This window comes from Pezoporus occidentalis, unplaced genomic scaffold (genome assembly GCF_034315485.1).
Source record: "Pezoporus occidentalis ecotype Australia unplaced genomic scaffold, CSIRO_AGI_Poc_V1 ctg428, whole genome shotgun sequence".
Classification (NCBI taxonomy): domain Eukaryota; kingdom Metazoa; phylum Chordata; class Aves; order Psittaciformes; family Psittacidae; genus Pezoporus; species Pezoporus occidentalis.
Genome location: NW_026915756.1, coordinates 13,275 through 32,032, shown reverse-complemented (window position 1 = coordinate 32,032; position 18,758 = coordinate 13,275). Strand labels below are relative to the sequence as shown.

The following is an 18,758-nucleotide window of genomic DNA, read 5'->3' as shown; positions in this document are numbered from 1 at the left end:
TGATGGAAGGAATAGTTCTTGCCTCTTATGCCACCACAGAGGCGTAGTGCCACTTATTCCCAGTCAAATTTTATTGCTCACTACACCTCCTTGCATGTTTAGCTGTTGTGCTACCAACTTTCCTCCTCTACTCCCATCTGTCATTTTCCTCCTCCCCATGACACCAGGAGCTGTACACACACATTGTGTGCATTCAGATGTGTGTTCAGGAGCCCTGTGTTTGCTCTCTTTGACTGTTTCCACTCCAGTAACTATCTGCTAATAAATCCCTCTCAGTGCTTCCGTGCTGCCATGTCTCCCGCAGCAGCCGTGTGCACGTTCAGAAAAGAACAGCCTTGGATGTGGAAACTATTTTTCAGCATCACAGATCCTGGCTTCCCTTAAATAATAAGGCAAAGGAAGTGTGTGGCTGCCGAGTCACAGTGGCACAGTGAAACAGCAGAGACAAAGACAACTCCGGGTTTATGATTTTCAACTTAAAAGTGCAAACTGTGAGATGTGTGGAGAAACTTGGCTGCACACTGAGGTCGGTGCCGTGTGAAAGGTCCCTGGATGTGCCTTGAATGGCAGCAGAGTCAGGAGAAGTCATGTGTGTAAAACTCCAGAAAGGCTACAAAGGAATAAAATCACCAAAATCCATTCTAAAGTTGCAGCCAGAATATAATCAAATGCAATCAAATCAAAGGCAATGCTCCAGGCTTATTTATAGCATTAATCAGCTCATTTCAGTTAAGCCTTTCCATTTTAAGGCTCTATCAAGGTCTAAGTGTTGGAATAGAAAAGACTCTGCTGGTTGTGACAGAAATTCTGCATTGAGGGGTAATTTTCCAATGCAATAACTGCTCTTTGCCTCGGCAGGACACGGTGTCCGTGCACAGACCCAGCTTCTATGCAGAGAGGTTCTTCAAATTCATGACCAACACAGTGTTCCGAAAGAATTCCTGTAAGTACCTTACCCAAGAGTAAGCCCTCATAAGTAAGCCCGTACTTACTCTTACCCAAGAGTAAGTAAGTATGCCCTCGTGATGAGTCAAAGCAGTTGTGCTGCTTTGGTCCATGTGGAGGGTTTCTGGGATAGAGTCTGAGCAGGCTTCTCTACTGGGGGGAAGAGCAAAGTCCTCAGGTTGCCATGGCTTGCTTTGCTCTGCTCAGACTGGCCCCAGGAGCTCTCCTCTCCCCACAGGCTGGCTCACACTCAGCCCTTGGGAGATGGCACTTGCAGATTACATGTGTATGTGTGCCAGAGGGTGGAGGCCTCTCTCCCTCTAGGAAGGGTAAAGTGCCTTTGGTGTGGCAGGAGTTCAATGCCTGACCACCCTCTGGGGAAGAAATTGTTCATCTCCATCTAAACCTCCCCTGGTGCAGCTTAAGGCCATTTCTTGTTCTCCCATCCCTTGTTCCTTGGGAGCAGAGCCCAGCCCCCTTCTGGCTCCATCCTCCTGTCAGACAGTTGTAGGGAGTGATAGGGTCCCCCCTGAGCCTTCTCTTCTCCAGACTGAACCCCCCAGGTCCCTCAGCTGTTCCTCATCACACTTGTGCTCCAGGCCCTGCACCAGCTCCGTCGCCCTTCTCTGGCCCTGCTCCAGCACCTCAAGGTCTCTCTTGTGAGAAGCCCAGAACTGAACACAGGATTCAAGGTGCAGCCTCACCATTGCCCAGCACAGGGGCACAACCACTGCCCTGGTGCTGCTGATGCAGGCCAGGATGCTACTGGCCTTCTGGCTACCTGGGCACAAACTGGCTCATGTTCAGCTCTATCACTCAGCACCCCCAGGGCCTTTTCTGCCAGGCAGCTTTCCATCCACTGTAGTTGCTGGTAGGAATTTCATCTCCTTTTCCTCCTGTCATCCAGCTCTGAAGTCATCTCCCTCAAAGAAAGGGCGCAGTGCCTTGCTGGCTGTCAAAACTGCTGGTCCAACAGCTGCATTTTCAGCCAGCCAGCTTCCCTCTGAAAAGGATGAGACACAGTATGACCTTCGTGCAGCCCGGAGCTACCCCACACTTGACGATGAAGGTAATGGTCTGGTGTGGTGCCTCATGGCCCTGTGATTACCCTCTCTCTTGTAGCAATTCCTTAGGATCCTCCCACATCCTCATCAAGTTCCCCACTATGCACAGACCACATCTTCCTTGATGGATTGCTTTTCACTGCTGTGTCTTTGCAGGTGCTAAGCTTCACCAGGACAGGGGAGAATGTAAGAGTATGCTCTCTGGTCACAGCACCAGGAGTTAGTTGTTTGGGGAAGCAACTCTTCTGCATTGAAGACCGAATCTCTTCTTTGCAGCACTGTATGGTTCTGAGTAAAAATGCTTGCTTGTGTCACTGCTGCAAGGCACCAGCAGTCATAGCCCTTAAAAAAGGGGTGGAAGGGAAGGGCTGGGAGCTATAGGACTCTAATGACAGTGAATAGTTACAAGGGCCATCGGAAAAAAGAGAGTTTACCTGCTGTGCTGCCTTTTGTTTGCTTCCACCTGGGCTGGCCTTACACGAGCGGTGAAGGGCAGGCTCCTCAAGTGCAAAGCAGCAAGCACTGGATTCATCCCTTAATTCACTTGGATATTTTTCTCTGGTGATCCAAGACTTTTAATCCAGCTTTGGTTGCCAGCGAGATGCCTTCACTGGTGCTACATTTTGTGTAGTGTCTGTCTATCCCACTGGGAATGGTGCTTGCTGGCTTTCATCTAGAGGATGCTTTGGAAGACACTTGCATTCATGAACCCAGCTAAACTTCCTGCAGTTTGTATTTGAAGTGAGCAGTCCCAGGGAGGGTGGGCAGGTTGATGGTGGAGCAGCCTCTCACAGGGCTGGTGTAGGTGAGGTGTTGGTGTTTGACCTTTTCTTCCTCCATCTCTCCTGCCCTCCACTCTGGACCAGCAGGCAGGCCAGACCTGCTACCCTGCACACCTCCTTCCTTTGAAGAAGCGACCACAGCTTCCATAGCCACAACACTGTCTTCAACATCTCTCTCTGTTCCCGAGCGATCCCCTTCGGAGACCTCTGAGCAGCCCAGGTACAGGTGAGTACAGCACCCACCCATCCCTGCCCCACTGCAGCTGGGCGGCTGTGGATCCTCCTCATGCTGCACATCTCAGCAGCTGTCCTGTGATCTAGAATGCTAATGACTGCCTTTAATGAAACCTCTCCTGGGAACAAACAGACACAGCTTTGGTGGGGTTAATTATTGCTGGGAGAAGTGTCAGCTGTTAAGTAGAACATCTCCCTCATGGGGTGGGGAGTTAGAGCTGGGGGCAGTACAGGATTCCTGTCTTAAATCACTCCTTAAACTCTACTGTTCTTGTTTCCTTCTGCAGGAGGCGTACACACTCCTCAGGGCAGGATGGCAGGTAAGGAAAGTCTCATCTCGTCTTAAACTGCTGTACAGAAACCTCAGATTCATCTCTATGTCTCTTGAAGGGCTGAATGTGAATTTCAGCAACCCCAAGATTTTGGCACAGTCCTCTGCAGGATGATGATCTGCTTCCTGCAATCAAATGATCCCAGTTATTTAGACAGAATTTTCCTTACAAGTGGATCTCTCAGTGCTTTGTGAGGAAAACAGAATCACAGAGTGGTTTGGGTTGGAAGGGACCTTAAAGCTCCTCAAGTTCCAATCCCCTGCCATGGGCAGGGACACCTTCCACTAGAGCAGCTTGCTCCAAGCCCCGGAGTCCAGCCTGGCTTTGAACACTGCCAGGGATGGGGCAGCCACAGCTTCTCTGGGCACCCTGTGCCAGCGCCTCAGCACCCTCACAGGGAAGAGCTTCTGCCTCAGAGCTCATCTCAGTCTCCCCTCTGGCAGGTTAAAGCCATTCCCCTTGGCCTGTCCCTACAGGCCCTTGTCCAAAGCCCCTCCCCAGGTTTCTTGTAGCCCCTTTAAGTGCTGGGAGCTGTTCTAAGGTCTTCCCAGAGCTGTTTATTCTGATCTGCTGGGGAATCTCCTCTGGGGGTTTGAGAGGAAGAGGAGTGAGTTGCCTGGCATGGGGCTGGATGGGAGTGCTGGCTCTTGGCTCTGGCTTCCAGCCAGGGGTGGCACAGAGCAGAACAGTGCTGCCAGTGAACCTGGAGCTTGTTTTTTTCCCAAGCATGTGCCATCTTCTCCTTCCCATGAGGACTGTGGAGCCAGCCCTGCTAGCACAGGCAGTTGCTGCAATAGCATGAGGTATTAAACTGAAGACTCTCACAGACAGCTCCTGAGTGTGCGGGTAAATCTAGTGTTAACCCTGGAGTGAGCTTGGGCAGCTTTGGGAGTCTCAGAAGAAGGCAGAGGCTTTGACCCTTGTGTGGTTGATAAATAATGCCAGGCAAACTCTGGGCACAGGTGTTCCCCAGAGGCCAATTCTCTTTCCTCTTGTACTGCATTGACACTGGCTATTTAATCCCTTTCGTTTTGTCCTCCTTTCCCACCTCTCCCTTTGGTTTCCAGGTCACATGAAGAGGTGCGGGTTGAGGAGGAGCTTCAGCAGATCAGTGTTGAGCTGGAGCCCAAATGTGATGTTGAGATCATAGCTCCTGAAGATGATAAAGAGTGAGTGTTCTATGGTGCTGGGCAGCTTTGCAGACCCCTGCCTGGTGTCATTTGGTCCTGAATGTGACGGTGGAGCATCCCCAGGACCTCTGTAGTAAATTATAGCCTTGCTTGCTCAATTTTGATAGACTCTATCATCTTTTCCCCCCCTCCAGAGAGGCAGCTTCTTCAGCCTGTGCCATTGTAACGTCCACAGCTACTGTAGAGGTGGAGACAGCCAGCCAGGCCTCGGAACCAGCCAGCCAGGCCTCAGAACCAGCCAGCCAGGCCTCGGATGAAGATGATGTGCCAGTCACAGACATATACTTTGTAAGACATCTTCTTTGCTTGGCCAGTTAGGGGTGTGATGGGAAAGGTTGGACAAGGCAGTTGGGTGCAGAGCAGTACCATCTGCATGTTGAGCACCTTGAGGTCTTGACACTGGGTGGGTTTTTGAGGACAGGCAAGTGGATTAACCCTTGGAGAATGCAAACCAGCATCTTGTAGGGCTCAGATGGGTGGCACTGCTGCTGTGGATGTAACCATAGGTGTGCTACTCTACTTCCAAGAAGGATGAAGGGTTTATCTAGGCCACGTTCACTTCTGGGACAAGCCAGGGTGAATGTATGTGCAACTGAGGGGTTCTTCCTTCCTCAGCCAGAGAGCCCGGCTGCTTTCCTGAGCTCAGATGTGCCCCAGTGGCCTAGAGCCAGAAGGGAGGTGATTGCAGTGGGGCTGACCTTGGGCTCTGGTGAACTCTGGCTTTTAATTTCCCTGCAGACAGATGCATTAGGTGATGCAGTGGATATCTAGTGCTGAGACAGGGAGTAAGTGAGCTGGTTGCTGGTTGGCAACAGAGTGCTGTGGAGCCTGGAGCTGTTCCTCAGTCAGCCATCACAATGTCTGAGCAGCTTCTACAGACCAGAGAAGAGTTTTTAGCCACATGGATGTGCCCCTGGGTTCCCAGACAGAGCTGAGGGTCTGACCCTGAGAGCTCTCCCCTGTGTCCAGTCGCTGGAACCATCTCAGTAAAGGATGTGCCCATATCCTGCCTGCTCTGACACGTTGCTGTTGGGTACGTGGTGATGGAGCTGAGCCCTTGTGATGAACTCTTTCAGGCTAACCTAAAAATGGCAACGTCTGCCTTTCCCTGTGCTTGCATGACTGCTGTAGAGCTGCTCACTCATTGCCGACTCATCCCAAGGCTTGTGGGAGCTGTGGAAGGAATCAGCTCCATTTTAAAGGCTCGTCTGGTTTGGGTTTTTATGCATGCCAACAACTCCCTCTAACCCCACCTGCTCTTTCTTTGTCTGTGGGTGGCAGCTGGCTGCAGGCTGCCTGTTCCAATGGCAAGTGTCTTATAGGAAAGGTCAGTTTCTCTTCCTCCATGTCCCTGGGCATATGAACTCCCCCCAGTTTGTGGGAGTCCTCTTTATCCAGAGGAAACTATCTGTGTGCAGTATGTGCTCCCAGAGAGCGTGACCGACTGCTCATCAGCATTTCATACTTCATCCGAGTCCTTGCTTTGTGTTAAATGTGTGTCGTGTGCTGTGGAGTGTTTCTCACTGCTGGGATGAAGGAAAAGCTGATTTTGGGTTCCCATGGGCACTGTCCTTGGAAAAGCACTTGAGCTGGAGCATGGGAGTGTAGCAGGGCTGGAGCCGCGGCTGCTCACTGCCAGGAGTGCTCCAGGGGTGATGGTCAAGGGATGATTTGTCAAGTCCCAGGGGACTGTGATCTGATCTCTGGGAGTCTGCTCCTGAAAGAAGAGCACTTTATCCTCCTGTTCACCCCCAGGGGAATGAAAGTGCAGAGCTGATGGCAGGGCTTGGGCACTGCTCTTCCCACGCATGGCTTTCCTGCCTGCTGAGCCCTTGAGGCCTGGAGTTGTCCAGCCCCATGGTTGTTGCTTTCTCTTTCATTCTCTTTTTCACATCATCCTTTTTTTTTCCCCCTCTTGTTTCCTTTCTCACCTCGCTCCTCCTGGGGGCATCCAGTTCACAGATGGGAGGTACTGGATTTACTCTCCCCGCCAGCACAGATTCCGAACCACCTGGCTTTCCTCTGGGAGTGTAAGTGAACATGCCAGCTCGTAGGGGAGCAGAGCTGCAGCTTTGAAACACTGGGGCCAGTGCTCCCTTTCCCTTGGATGCTGGGGCTCTGTCATGTGGCCCAGAAGAGACCAGGGGAGCATACTGGAATCACACAAATGGATCTTCCCTGTAGGGTCTTGTAGGAGCATGTGCTCTGTCCTGCTTTTCTGCAGGCTGGTGACACAGCTTCTGCCATGGGATGGGCTGTGCTATCACCCATTCCTCGGATGAACTTGCAAGCACCAGAACTGGCCAGAGAGGCACCTGAACCTTTGTAGGTAATGTTAGACTCAGCCCAGGAAGCCAGATGAGATTCCAAAGAGACCATAAAGATGTTTCGAAGCTGCTAAAAACCCAAGTCTGACCATTTAGGCTCATGGCAGGGATGGTGAGCAGCTCCTACAGCCGAAGGAGTTAGGAGTTGCTGCTGGGTTAGGTGTGGTTTTGACTCTCCAGCCCTTCTCAACAGCACCAGTGTGCTCCCCCGTCACTTCAGGTTTTCTGGGAGCAGTGGGGGTTTTCCTTTCCTTGCCACAGGATGCAGGGAAGCAGTTATTTAGGAGCTGAATCCAGAGCTCAGACTGCTACCCTTCTAGGGCTTTGGGAGAGCTCATCTGCTCAAAGGCAGTGCCAGAGCCTCAGCACAAGCATTTGTATAGCATGGTCCTGCCATTGCCTGCCTTTGTGGTGGGCATGGGGAAGCAGGGCCATGACCTGCTCCTGATGGCACCATAAAGTGCTGCACCTACCTGGCCAAGCAGGCAACACCCTCCAGCAGCTCCTCCTGCCCCTCAGCCTGGTTTGGCTGCCCCAGGACAGCTAATATCAAGCCACCAGATGCTCCTTTATGTCCCCTCTGGGTTTGCAGCTCCCTGCATGCATCTGAGCTCCCCAAAGGCTCTGGAAGAGGCTGGCTGGAGCCTGCAGTTCAGTCAGGATGGATGAGCAACAGGATGTGGGGGAGGTTTTATGCAGTCTTGAGCTTTTCTGCACCTCTAGCAGAGCCCTGTGAGAAGTTGTAGGCAAGGTTGCTCTTCCCTCCGTTCTCTGCTAATGAAGCTGCAGTTATTGATGGGGTTCAGCATGTGGAGCCTGGTGCTTCAAAGCTCCTGTGGCTTTTTGTCATTAGTTTCTTGTACACTGTAGACTGTTAAGCCCCCACCAGGCTTTTTCCAAGCACCCAGTTCCATTTCTCTTCCTCTGCAAACCCCAGGCTGTCAAAGGGTGCAGTTTCCTCTCTCTGGGAGCACCTCTGGAGACAAAAGAGCCCATTTACAGAAGAAGTGGGTCCCCCCCCGGGAACACCAGAAGCAGGCACCAGCCTTTGAATCCTCCTGGGCTTCTCTGAGCTGTGTCAGTAGCAGAAGTGTCTTGTCACACGATGCCCAGTGCTGTGATAACCAGCTCCCTTGGCACGCACCCTCTTCCCCCTTATTCATTCCAAGATCCACTTGTGTTTTGCCTCCTTTGTCATATTCATTCCCATCACTCCACTGTCTCCAAGACACTCAGTGATAACCGTTTCCTTTCTGTGGCCACCATCCACCATGGTCTAACCCACCCATCTGCTGCCTTGCTTGGCCTGCAGGGAAGGGGGACGGCACAGCAAACCAGACCATGCTTCACTGTAAGATGCCAGCTTGTCTCATGTACATGGCTCAGGAAAGGGGAGGTTGAGGGCTGGGAGTGGGTAGCAAGAACCACAAGCTCTGTCACTGCCCTTAGGTAAGTCCTTGCCACGTGTCTCTCGGTTGCTCTAGAGCAGGGGTGCTGCTGTGGCAGGGAGGGAACTGAGGTTTCTCTGGCATCTCAAAGCTCTAAAAAGCTGTCCCTGCAAAAGCGATGGTTGTGCCATCCCTGCTGCAGGGGAGCAGGGTGCAGTGTCAGTTGCTTGTGGGCTGTCCCATGTATGTACCAAAGATGAGGAAGGCTTCTCAGCTGAGAGCTGGCACCAAGCTCAGTTCTCTCCCTCAGGTGGATTGTTCTTACGTATTGTTTCCTACTCTTTTTATTTTCTCCTTTTATTTGTTCCCTTTTCTCTCCTTTGCTCCCTGCTCTGCTGCTGCTCTCCTTGCATTCTCTCCACCGTCTCTGGCCACTCTGGCAGCCGACAGATGAGAGGAGTTGGGTTTACTCCCCACTCCACTATAGCGCTCAGCTCCACTCTGTCTCTGATGAGGAGAGCGATACAGTAAGTGTACAAGACACGGGTGCTGGGTGCCCAGTGGGTCGAGGTCAGAGCTTGTGGCTGTGTCCCCTCACCATCGGGGCTCTTGCATGGCTGCAGCAGAGCCCTGCTGTGACTCGGGTCAGCTCTGTGGCAGCAGGGAAGATCTCCTGTGCTGGCAGACCAGGGGCTGTGGCTTGTTCTGATTGGTGTGGTGCAGTGAGAGCTTTGGGGAGCTGAAGTTCTCCAGTGGGGTTGTCATTACTGGAGGATGCAAGATTTACAACCTTGGACTTCTTTCATGCTTGTTGTGACTGTGGGGATTTGGCTGGGCTCACGTGGAACCACACATAGGGCCGAGGGCAGGTGCTGACTCTCTTTTCTCTGCCTCTTGCAGTAATCTCTATGCAGACACAGAAGCCCCAGAGAGCAGCGATTCCCTCTGCAGGTCGATGTGTTCCCCTTTTATTGATGCAGCCATTCCAGTGGGATGGGGAAGAGCTTGCTGACACCAACCAGTATTGCTGCACTGCAGGATCCCGGGCACTGCATTTCAGAACGGAGCAAAACTATAACCGTGTCTTTCTACTTACCCCAGACGTGGGCAGCAAAGGAAACCACCTGCAGCTCCTGAGGGAGGCAGCAGCGGGGTGTAGAGAATCCTGAGTAGTAATACAGTGTTTTCCAGACGTGCACTACCGTAGCTACCCATCCATGTGTGATACTGTGAACCTTTTTAAGTTTTTAACCGTGTATTTATTTCTTTTACCTTTGCACAGAGACAGCACAAATGTGCTTTTTTAAACATTTAGTTTACTGCACTCTTTTTTTTTCCCTTTTTTTTTGTTTCTTTTCTTTTCCTGTCATATATTTGTGCATCAGAAAGGAGTGTGAGACCTCACTGGAGAACTGGTAGGAGCACGTTGCTGGGGAGGGCAGGGACCGGAGTGGCTTCACTGGAGGCAGCAGCATGGTCTGACCAACTGATGGAGTCGGGAGGTTTGAGGCTGTTCAGATTCTGCCACGGTTTTGCCGAGTGATCTAAGGCAAGTCACTTGACCACTCTGTGCCTCGGTTTCCCCCATGATAAGGGGTGCACAGTACCCACTTCCGTTAAAGCACTTAAACCCTGGGATGAAAGGTGCTATGAAAATGCAATGTATTAAAGGCCATGGAATAGAATCACTCCCATGTTACAGTAGTCCAAAGTAGCCATGCCAGTTTTCTTGGATTAAAGCATCGCTGGTGACTTCTCTCAATCTGTGCCACTGTGTGGGGGCAGCAAGAGCAATCTTGGACCAATCCCGAGGGACAGTGATGTTGTCGCCTCAGCTCTCCTCTGGCTGTCGTGCTGGGTTCTGCCTCCGCCACGTGCTGCATCACCCCTCAGTCTGTGCTTTGAGTCCCAACGCTTCCTCTGAACTGACTGCCACACCGGACACACGGGCACAGACGGATATGCACCTCCCAGGACCAGCTGTGCCTGGGCCGGACACTGCATCCCACTGGAGCCACTTAGCACCTTGCATGCTCATGGCTGTACTCAGGAGGACACAACCATTGGGTTCACGTAGATGATCTGTACTTCAGGGTGGTCAGCAAGGCACTGGAGGTGGGAATGGGAGCTTGGCTCTGCCACCAAATGCCGTGTTCGTGGGCTCTGTTGGTGACTGGGATGTTGTTGCCTGTGGTAACATCAGCTGCTGGGCATCACTGCTTCAGCTGTCTATAGTTTGCTTGAGGAGGGCTTTAAAGCAAGGGCATTTGGTGTCACCAGGTGGTGTTAAGACAAGGCTTGCCCAACCACCAGCAGGGCACATGCCATAGCATTATCTTCAACTCCAGCAACCCCATCCTCATCTCCCAGAGAGAGGAAAGGAAATCCTTTAGACCAGAAGGAGCCAGGTCTCATTCCTGTGCTTTATGAGCCTTGCTTAAGAAAGAGGGTCAAAATGTTATTCTCATTACAATGTTTCAGACTGTCCTTGGGATTCTTTGTAGAGGAGTGGGGGAAAGGGACCCTTCTCCCAGTCTGAATTCCCAGCAGTGCTCAGGACAGCTTAATTCAGGTCCCAGAGGGGAACTGGGCTGGTGGGAATAGCTGCCATGTGCTGAACTTGGTGAGGATCTTCAGGAATGGATGTTTTCTTGCCTAGCAGTACAGGACCCAGACTTCCCCCCTTTGCCTGCAGATGCTGAAGGCTGTAAAGTGTGCTGCTCTCAAGAGTACAGGTTGCAGATCTTGCAAGCTGCTGCCAGTAGATGTATTCATGTATTTACCAAATAATCTATCGGAAGTCTTTAACTCTCCCCTTTGAGTCACTCCTCAATGGCTCATTCACCCAGCTGCCAGCGTTGCTCCATGGCAGCCCTGTTGCAGGCTGAGGAATGTCTTATCGCCTCTCTGGGCCAGCCCTGGGCTCCGCAGGCTGTGAGCAGCACTCAAGGAGCTCAGAGGAGAGGGGACAGGAGGACTGTGATACCTACAGCCCAACCTGCATCTGAGCTGAAAGCTGGAGGCTTCAAAATGTTGAGTATTCAGCCTTTTTTTCCTCTCAAAGTGATGCTGTGTGTAGAGAGGCCAGAGGGAGCCACATCCCTTGTGCATCTTCAGATGCTGCTCTTGGGTTCTGTGCTGGAGGAGTCCAGGAAGTTGGGCTCGGATGACCTGGCCTGAGCTCACCACCCTGGAAACACCGGGCTTGAGGGTGCTGGGTTTGTCCCCCTCGGCCTTTCCAGCCAACTGAAATCAAGCACCTTGTTTAAGATGGTTTAAACGTTGCTGATGGAGACTTTCATTCCTTCCCCTCACTTCAGGAGGCTCTAAAGCCTCTGTGCAGGGAGCATCTGAGCCCCACCTCCATGGAGCATCTCAGTGAATGAACTCCACAAACTGGGTGGAGCTCTGGGTTCCAAGAGAGGTGGAGAACCCCAAACCTCTTGCAGCATGTTCATTCCAAGCGTTGGCTTTCCTCAAGCGTTCAGGCTTTTTGAGACAATCCTTGTGCAGTTCTGTCCCACTGAACTTCCAGCCCACCTGGGTCATAAGCTGCCTGTACTTTCTTTGTCAGGGTTTTCTGTAGTGACCCAGAAGCTCCCTGGTGTAACCCCCTGCTCTCTCCATCATTAAGAGGAAGCACCATGTTTCTCTTACTCCACTACGGTTTGAGCAGAGCAGCCCTATGAGACAGCTGGTCCCCATGTAGCTGTTTGCTTTCCTTCATCCTTACCATCCCGTCTGGAACTCTTGGCTCTCTGGGACATGACCTGGTGAGCTTTCAGCTCTGGCTATTGCCAAAGTGCAGGTGGATTTGGCAAGAGAAAACCAGCACCTGTGTCGTGCTTGCCATCAAGCTCCTGTGAAAGCTCTGGAAGGGCACACCGCGGGGCTGGCACAGACAGCCCCGAGTGCCCAAACTGCGCTTTCAGACGTGTTTTAGTGAAGCTCAAGCACTTGTAGGTGTTGGTACCGAGCTGGTGCAGGCACGGCTGCCGGCGTGGGCTCTGCTCCTCCCTGTCTCTCTCCCAGCTGTCCTGCTCCGGTGAGGACGAGGTAGGAGCCGCAGCTCAGGCGTTTTGGACCGTGTTGCGTTTTCCTTTCTGTTGATGTCTACATTAGACCCGAGTCTGTTCTGGTGATGTTCCTATTCCTGCTCATTCTGTGTCCGCTCTGTGCGTGCACCGTGTAACGAATGTATGTAAGCAGCGGGACGCGGGGGGCTGGCGGCCCCGGTGTGATGCCAGCCCGTGGCTGTTGTCGTGTTTCTCGCGTTGGGGGGTGAAGCCATGAGCTTTTCTGATGTTCTTGGTTGTTCTGAGGGGTTTCCCCCCCCACCCCGGGAGACCTCATTTCCAGAGGACTGTAATGGATGCTCTGTCCTGCTCTGTGATAAAGCATAGTCTGTGCTGTGCCGGCTCTGGCTCCTTCCTCCCGCCGCGCCGCTTTGGGGCTGAAACAGAACGAGGGAGGAGCGGCCCCGCTCGGCTCCGCCCCGCCGCTGGGGGCCCCGGCTGGGTTCGGCGGCTGCGGTGCGGGCTCGGGGCCGAGCGGGGGCCGTCGAGGACTCCGGGGCGGAGCTGCCGCGGCATCAGCCGGCGATGGGCTCTGGGTCGCGCAGCCCGGCCCGGCGGCACAGGCAGCGGGGCCGGGAGCGCTCCGGCAGCCGGGGGAAGCGGCGGCGGCGCAGCAGGAGCGGGGGCCACCGGCGAGAGCCGAGCTCGGGGTGAGCGGGGACCAGGGCTGTTCTCGGGGGGCCCGCGGGCCTGTGTCGGGCGGGGCGAGGCAGGCTCCGTGCAGCAGGGCCGGGCGCGGGAGGAAGGCCTGGCGCAGGCCAGGGTAGGCCGCGGCGGAGGGGGAGGCCCCGCAGGGCCCTGGGGCGGGCTCCGGTGGCCCCGGGCCGGTGAGCGCCTCGCAGAGCGTGGCCCGTGGCACAGAACGAGCCCGTTCGGGGCTGAAGGTGCGGCCCGTGCCGCCGGGCGAGCGCCCTGGAGCTTTCCCGGAGCTCTGGCGCGGCCGCAGCGCGGAGGTGCGGTCCCCGCTCCCGCGCTCCCCGGCGCAGAGCAGGAACCGTGTCCCGGACACCCCTTCCCTCCGCCGCAGCTCCGAGTCTGGCGGTGAGAGGCAGAAATGGAAGCAGAAGAGCAGAAGCCGGGACCAGCACCACAGCAGCCGCAGGAGGCACCGGTCGCACTCACGGGGCCGCTCCTCCGGGTCGAGCTCTGAGCATGAGCGGGACCAGAGGAGAGCCCGGAGCCGGGAGCGGAGGAAGAGGGACGGCTCCAAGTCTTCCGTGTCCTCTGTCAGCTCCCCTTCCCCACCGCGCTGCCGGGGCCGGGAGGAGACGGGGCAACAGCTGAGCCTGCAGGAGCGCCTGAGGCTGAAGGAGGAGAAGAAGAAGCAGGCTGCGCTCATGAAGGCCCTGGAGACGCCCGAGGAGAAGCGGGCTCGGCGGCTGGCCAAGAAGGAGGCCAAGGAGAGGAAGAAACGGGAGAAGATGGGATGGGGAGAGGAGTACATGGGTTACACCAACACTGACAATCCCTTTGGGGACAACAATCTGCTGGGCACCTTCATCTGGAGCAAGGTGAGCTCCTCAGTGCCTGTATGTTGCTGCTCAAGGGAGACCATGCTTAGGTGGCTGCCAAATAACAGGGCAGAGAAGCTGTGGGTCTTTGAGGGAGCTTTGCTTGAGGTGAGGTCCTCTGTAACACGAAGAGCAGCTCCGTTAGAGTAAAGCACTGCTCTAGGGCAGCAGACGGGTGTTTCTGACAAGCTTGGTGGGGTTTTATCTCCTTTCTTTGTCTTGAATACTAAGCTAAGGGGTGCAGGGTGAGGAGGTGGGTCAGGGGACAGGAGAGGGGCCTGGACCTACTGGGTGCTGCAGGCTGAGAGCTGAGCAGTGTTTGTGGGTGTGTTAGTGCTCATGCTTCACTGAGGGGCATCAGGAGTGGGATTTAAGGGACTGGGGGACCTTTGACAGGATCACAGCTCACTGGAGCGGTGGAAGCAGGTGGACGTGATGGGATTTGCTGGCTGGTTGGGGCTGTAGAAGTCACTAGGTTTCATGGCTGCCCTTGCCCGCTCCATTTCAGGCACTGGAAAAGAAAGGAATCAGCCACTTGGATGAGAAGGACCTGAAGGAGAGGAACAAGCGAATCCAGGAGGACAATCGCCTAGAGCTGCAGAAGGTGGGGTCAGATGCCTCTTCCCTCAAACAGTCCAACAGAGAACCCTGTGGCTAGGCCGGTTCTCACCTGAAAAAGTGCCCTTGTTCTTCTCATTGGGGTGCCCACAGGATGCAGGATTGGGGGGGCAGGGGGGGTGCAGTAGATTTCTGCTATTCCATGGTGGAAAGACTCTTCTCTTGGGGTTCAGTCCAGCTCAGGAGATGCTGAGGAGGACAAGTGCCAGGTCACAGCACCAAAGTGCAGGGTTGCATCCACAGAGGCCTCACGTCTCCCTCTGCCCTGGCAGGTGAAGCAGCTGCGCCTGGAGCGAGAGCGGGAGAAGGCAATGCGTGAGCAGGAGCTGGAGATGCTGCAGCGGGAGAAGGAGGCGGAACACTTCAAAACCTGGGAGGAGCAGGAGGACAACTTCCACCTGCAGCAGGCCAAGCTGCGGTAGATGTGCGGCTCCAGGGGATAGGCCTGGCAAGGAGCAGGGGTGGCAGGCACTGATTTCTGTCTCTTTCTTCCAGGTCCAAGATCCGGATTCGGGATGGGAGAGCAAAGCCTATTGACCTTCTGGCCAAGTACATCAGCGCGGAGGATGACGATCTGGCCGTGGAGATGCACGAGCCCTACACCTTCCTGAACGGCCTGACTGTCTCCGACATGGAGGATCTGGTGGAGGACATCCAGGTACCAGCTCTGCCAGCCCTGTGCTCAAGGCTTCTCCCCTACAGCTCTGCTTCCGTACCTGTGGTGTGGAGCAGGAGCCTGATGCCCTGCTTGTCTTCTGCCTGCAGGTTTACATGGAACTGGAGCAAGGGAAGAACGTGGACTTCTGGAGGGACATGACCATCATCACGGAGGATGAGATAGCCAAGCTCCGCAAACTGGAGGCCTCTGGGAAAGGAGGACCAGGTAAGTGGGAGGACAGAGCCTGGTGTGGGTGTCAAGAGGAGTGTGAGTGGTGGGTTGTAGGGTCTGCTGTGTGCACTGGGGCTCAGAGGAGCAATCTGGGATCTGCTGGATGAAGGCTGTGGATCTGCCTCAGGCCTTGTTGAAAGCAGGTTGAGCGCTCTGAGACCTTCTGGTTGCCCTTGTCTGTGTGTCCAGGAGAGCGTCGGGATGGCGTCAATGCCTCGGTCAGCTCCGATGTGCAGTCCGTGTTCAAGGGGAAGACATACAACCAGCTGCAAGTGCTGTACCAGGGCATTGAGAGCAAGATCCGGGCAGGAGGCCCCAACCTGGACATTGGGTACTGGGAGAGTCTGTTGCAGCAGCTGAAGGCTTACATGGCTCGGGCCAGGTAAGAGCCAAGGGTTGCCCCTTGACCAGGGCTATGGGAAGGGGCAGCACAGACCCTGCTGTGAGCAGAGCTGGCAGGGGGACACAAACCTAAAGTCACCGCTGGGGAGGTTTTACACTTTCCTAAGCGGTAGCTTGCCCCAAGAGCAGGGAAGAGCTGGGGACAGTCCTTTCTCCAGCAGCAATGTTTACAGTGAGGTCTCCAAGAGGGAATCAAACTGGAGGGTTGTTCAACCCCAAACCTTGCAAACATCAGCAGATTTCCAGCTGATGTGGTGGGTGTCGGAGCTCTGGGAAATGCGGGCATGAGGGGGTTCTGCTGGGTGGGACCTGACAGTTCCTCTCATCCTTGCAGGCTGCGGGAGCGGCACCAGGATGTGCTGCGCCAGAAGCTGTACAAGTTGAAGCAGGAGCAGGGAGTGGAGAGTGAACCGCTGTTTCCTATCAAGCAGGAACTGGCCTCCCCCAGTGACAGGTAGGAAGCCCTTCCTATGGGCAGCATCTAGGGCTCTCGAATGGGACACCCGAGGCAGAAGATGCAGCCTTGTTCTCCCATCCTTCCGTAGGCAGACCTCAGGCAAGCACAGAAGAAGGGTACCATCCCCGTCCCAGTCCTCTCTTCTCTCTTCCTTGCAGGCTAGATCCAGAGGAGATGGTACAGCCAGGGCCATCGTCGGAGCCAGAGGCTGAGCAGGATGCAGAGGCCAAGGGAGAGGCTGTGCTGATGGAGGAGGACCTGATCCAGCAGAGCCTGGATGACTACGATGCAGGGAAGTACAGCCCCCGGCTGCTGAGCACCAACGAGCTGCCCTTCGATGCACATGTGCTGGAGGCTGAAGAGGACACTCATCGCCTGCTGCTCCTGCGTCAGCAGCTGCAGGTCACAGGTGGGAGCCCCTGTGCTTGCCAAAACGTGCTTCAGGTTCAGGGCTAGAGGGGGAACAGATTGAGATGGGATCTTAGGCAGATTGGGCTTGGAGCAACCTGCTCTAGTGGAAGGTGTCCCTGCCCATGGCAAGGGGTTAGACCTGGATGAGCTTTGAGGTCGCTTCCAACCCAAACCATTCCATGATGCTATGACGAATTGTTACCTCTTCTCCCTATAGGCGATGCCACCGAGAGCACTGATGACATCTTCTTCCGTAAGGCTAAGGAGGGGATGGGTGCAGACGAAGCACAGTTCAGTGTGGAGATGCCCCTCACAGGCAAAGCTTATCTCTGGGCTGACAAGTACCGGCCTCGCAAGCCTCGCTTCTTCAACCGGGTGCACACAGGCTTTGAGTGGAACAAGTACAACCAGACCCACTATGACTTTGACAATCCTCCTCCTAAGATCGTGCAGGGCTACAAGTTCAACATCTTCTACCCTGACCTCATTGACAAGCGCTCGACCCCCGAGTACTTCCTGGAGGCCTGTCAGGACAACAAGGACTTTGCCATCCTGCGCTTCCATGCTGGGCCCCCCTACGAGGACATCGCCTTCAAGATCGTCAACCGCGAGTGGGAGTATTCCCACCGGCACGGCTTCCGCTGCCAGTTTGCCAATGGGATCTTCCAGCTCTGGTTCCACTTCAAGCGGTACCGTTACCGCAGATGAGGAGCTGCCCCACTCACCTCCAGAGCCCTGGAACAAGGGGCTCTGGCTCGCAATCCATGCACTGCCCCACAGCCATCCCCAAGGCATGGCCCAGCACAGGGCCTGTTCCTGAGGGATTTCCCTGTCCTTGCTTTTATCCTGAGGGACCCTGAGACTTTGGTACCAATAAATAGGGGTTGTTTAAGCAGTGGCCTGCTGGGTGTGGGCACCCTGTGCTGCTCACTCCTGTCCTGCACGTCCCCACCAGCCAGTACCACACTCGGCCAGCACTGGGAGCATCTCTGGGGGCTGGGTAGTGCTTGAGGGTGTCCCCACCGACCTCTCCAGGGTCTGTCACCTCATTCCTTCTGCTGTAACTCTGGAGTGCCTGATCCAGCCCCATGCTCTCTCCTTGCCCCCCACTGGCCCCTTCCCAGGCCCACACACTCCCATTGCTGGTGCCAGACCAGATGTTCCCCAGCTGCAGCCACCCTTGCTCCTCCCCAGATGGATCCCTGGGCCCATCACCCTCCTGGCCAGCCCTGTTTCTGGCATGTTCCACCCTGGCATCTGGCTTCCCCAGCCTGGAAGAGCCACCACCCCCTCCTGACCCCAGTCATGGGATGAAGGTTCAGTGGCTGTGAGGCGCCTGCCTTGGCAGGGAGGAGCAGAGGGTGTTGGATGGGACATCTCCTTACAGGGGAAAATCTGCCCTGCAGTCCCTCCCACCCGGTGCCTCAGCAGCTCCAGGCTGCCCCTGCCTGAGCTTGGGTGTTCCTGAGAGCCTTAAGCATCAGGGATATTGGGCGCCTTCAAGGCTGACCTGGGACTCGCTGGTGTTGGTCCCTCCTGGTACTGGCCATGGGACACAGCCAGTGTTCAGGGGTCAACCCACATGGCCCCATCCCCAGCAGCTTCTGAACCTGGGGGCTGCTGAAGCCAGAATGATGCTGGAATGTGAGGAAGCCTCTTGGCCATGAACTGCAGCAGCAAGGCTGTTTCCTCCCCACAGGCCACCTTGCTGCATCCTGCTCCCTGTTACAGTCCCACAGCCAAAGGACTTGCTGGGGCTCCCCAGCACTGGGGCAGAGCCAGCCCTGCTGTTGGGGGGCTCCCTGCACTCGGGGTCTGCCCCATGGCTGTTATCTCCCCCCAGAGCTCAGGAGGGCTGCCCTGTCCTGCTGTTCTCAGCACCACTGGCTGCATCCAGCCATGCACAGGCCATAGGAGCTGGTGCTCAGGGAAGTCTCACACCTGCTGCAGGCCCCCCATCATGCCAGGGCTCAGCTGCAGGGGTTTAGGAAGCCCCAAAAGCCTTACCCCCACACGTGCGTGTCCCATCCGCGTCTCCATCCCCATCCTGCCGGACATCCCTGGGGCTGGGTAACAGCCCCGGCATCTCCTTCCTGTGAGTTATTTAAAGCTCAGCCCTGGGGGTGCAGGAA

General features: G+C 55.1%; 2 protein-coding genes across 6 annotated transcripts in view; both read left to right on the top strand.

The window, feature by feature from the left end:
- PIP5K1C (phosphatidylinositol-4-phosphate 5-kinase type 1 gamma) overlaps positions 1 to 10,024 on the top strand; it is a 32,744-nt gene extending 22,720 nt beyond the window's left edge. The window contains exons 11-18 of one of the 4 annotated variants that reach the window (XM_062634464.1): positions 859 to 943; positions 1,853 to 2,014; positions 2,879 to 3,017; positions 3,313 to 3,345; positions 4,425 to 4,526; positions 4,682 to 4,835; positions 8,706 to 8,789; positions 9,163 to 10,024. In XM_062634464.1, the coding sequence (XP_062490448.1) occupies positions 859 to 943; positions 1,853 to 2,014; positions 2,879 to 3,017; positions 3,313 to 3,345; positions 4,425 to 4,526; positions 4,682 to 4,835; positions 8,706 to 8,789; positions 9,163 to 9,165 (762 nt within the window). In that variant the 3' untranslated portion in view covers positions 9,166 to 10,024. Of the gene's footprint in view, positions 1 to 858; positions 944 to 1,852; positions 2,015 to 2,875; positions 3,018 to 3,312; positions 3,346 to 4,424; positions 4,836 to 5,285; positions 6,015 to 8,705; positions 8,790 to 9,162 lie in introns of those variants that run through there. The other 3 variants (XR_009967753.1, XR_009967751.1, XR_009967752.1) reach the window with 3 other exon arrangements.
- Positions 10,025 to 12,822: 2,798 nt separating this feature from the next.
- CACTIN (cactin, spliceosome C complex subunit) lies at positions 12,823 to 17,518 on the top strand. Of its 2 annotated transcripts, none has more exons than XM_062634463.1 (10): positions 12,823 to 12,988; positions 13,366 to 13,849; positions 14,358 to 14,453; positions 14,740 to 14,885; positions 14,963 to 15,125; positions 15,233 to 15,350; positions 15,546 to 15,738; positions 16,093 to 16,212; positions 16,374 to 16,624; positions 16,844 to 17,518. In XM_062634463.1, exons 1-10 carry the CDS (start codon positions 12,864 to 12,866, stop codon positions 17,332 to 17,334), a joined length of 2,187 nt encoding a protein of 728 aa, XP_062490447.1. In that variant the 5' UTR covers positions 12,823 to 12,863; the 3' UTR covers positions 17,335 to 17,518. The 2 variants fall into 2 exon arrangements, with proteins under 2 accessions (XP_062490447.1, XP_062490446.1); XM_062634462.1 differs by having other exon boundaries at positions 16,350 to 16,624.
- The last annotated feature ends 1,240 nt before the right edge of the window (positions 17,519 to 18,758 follow it).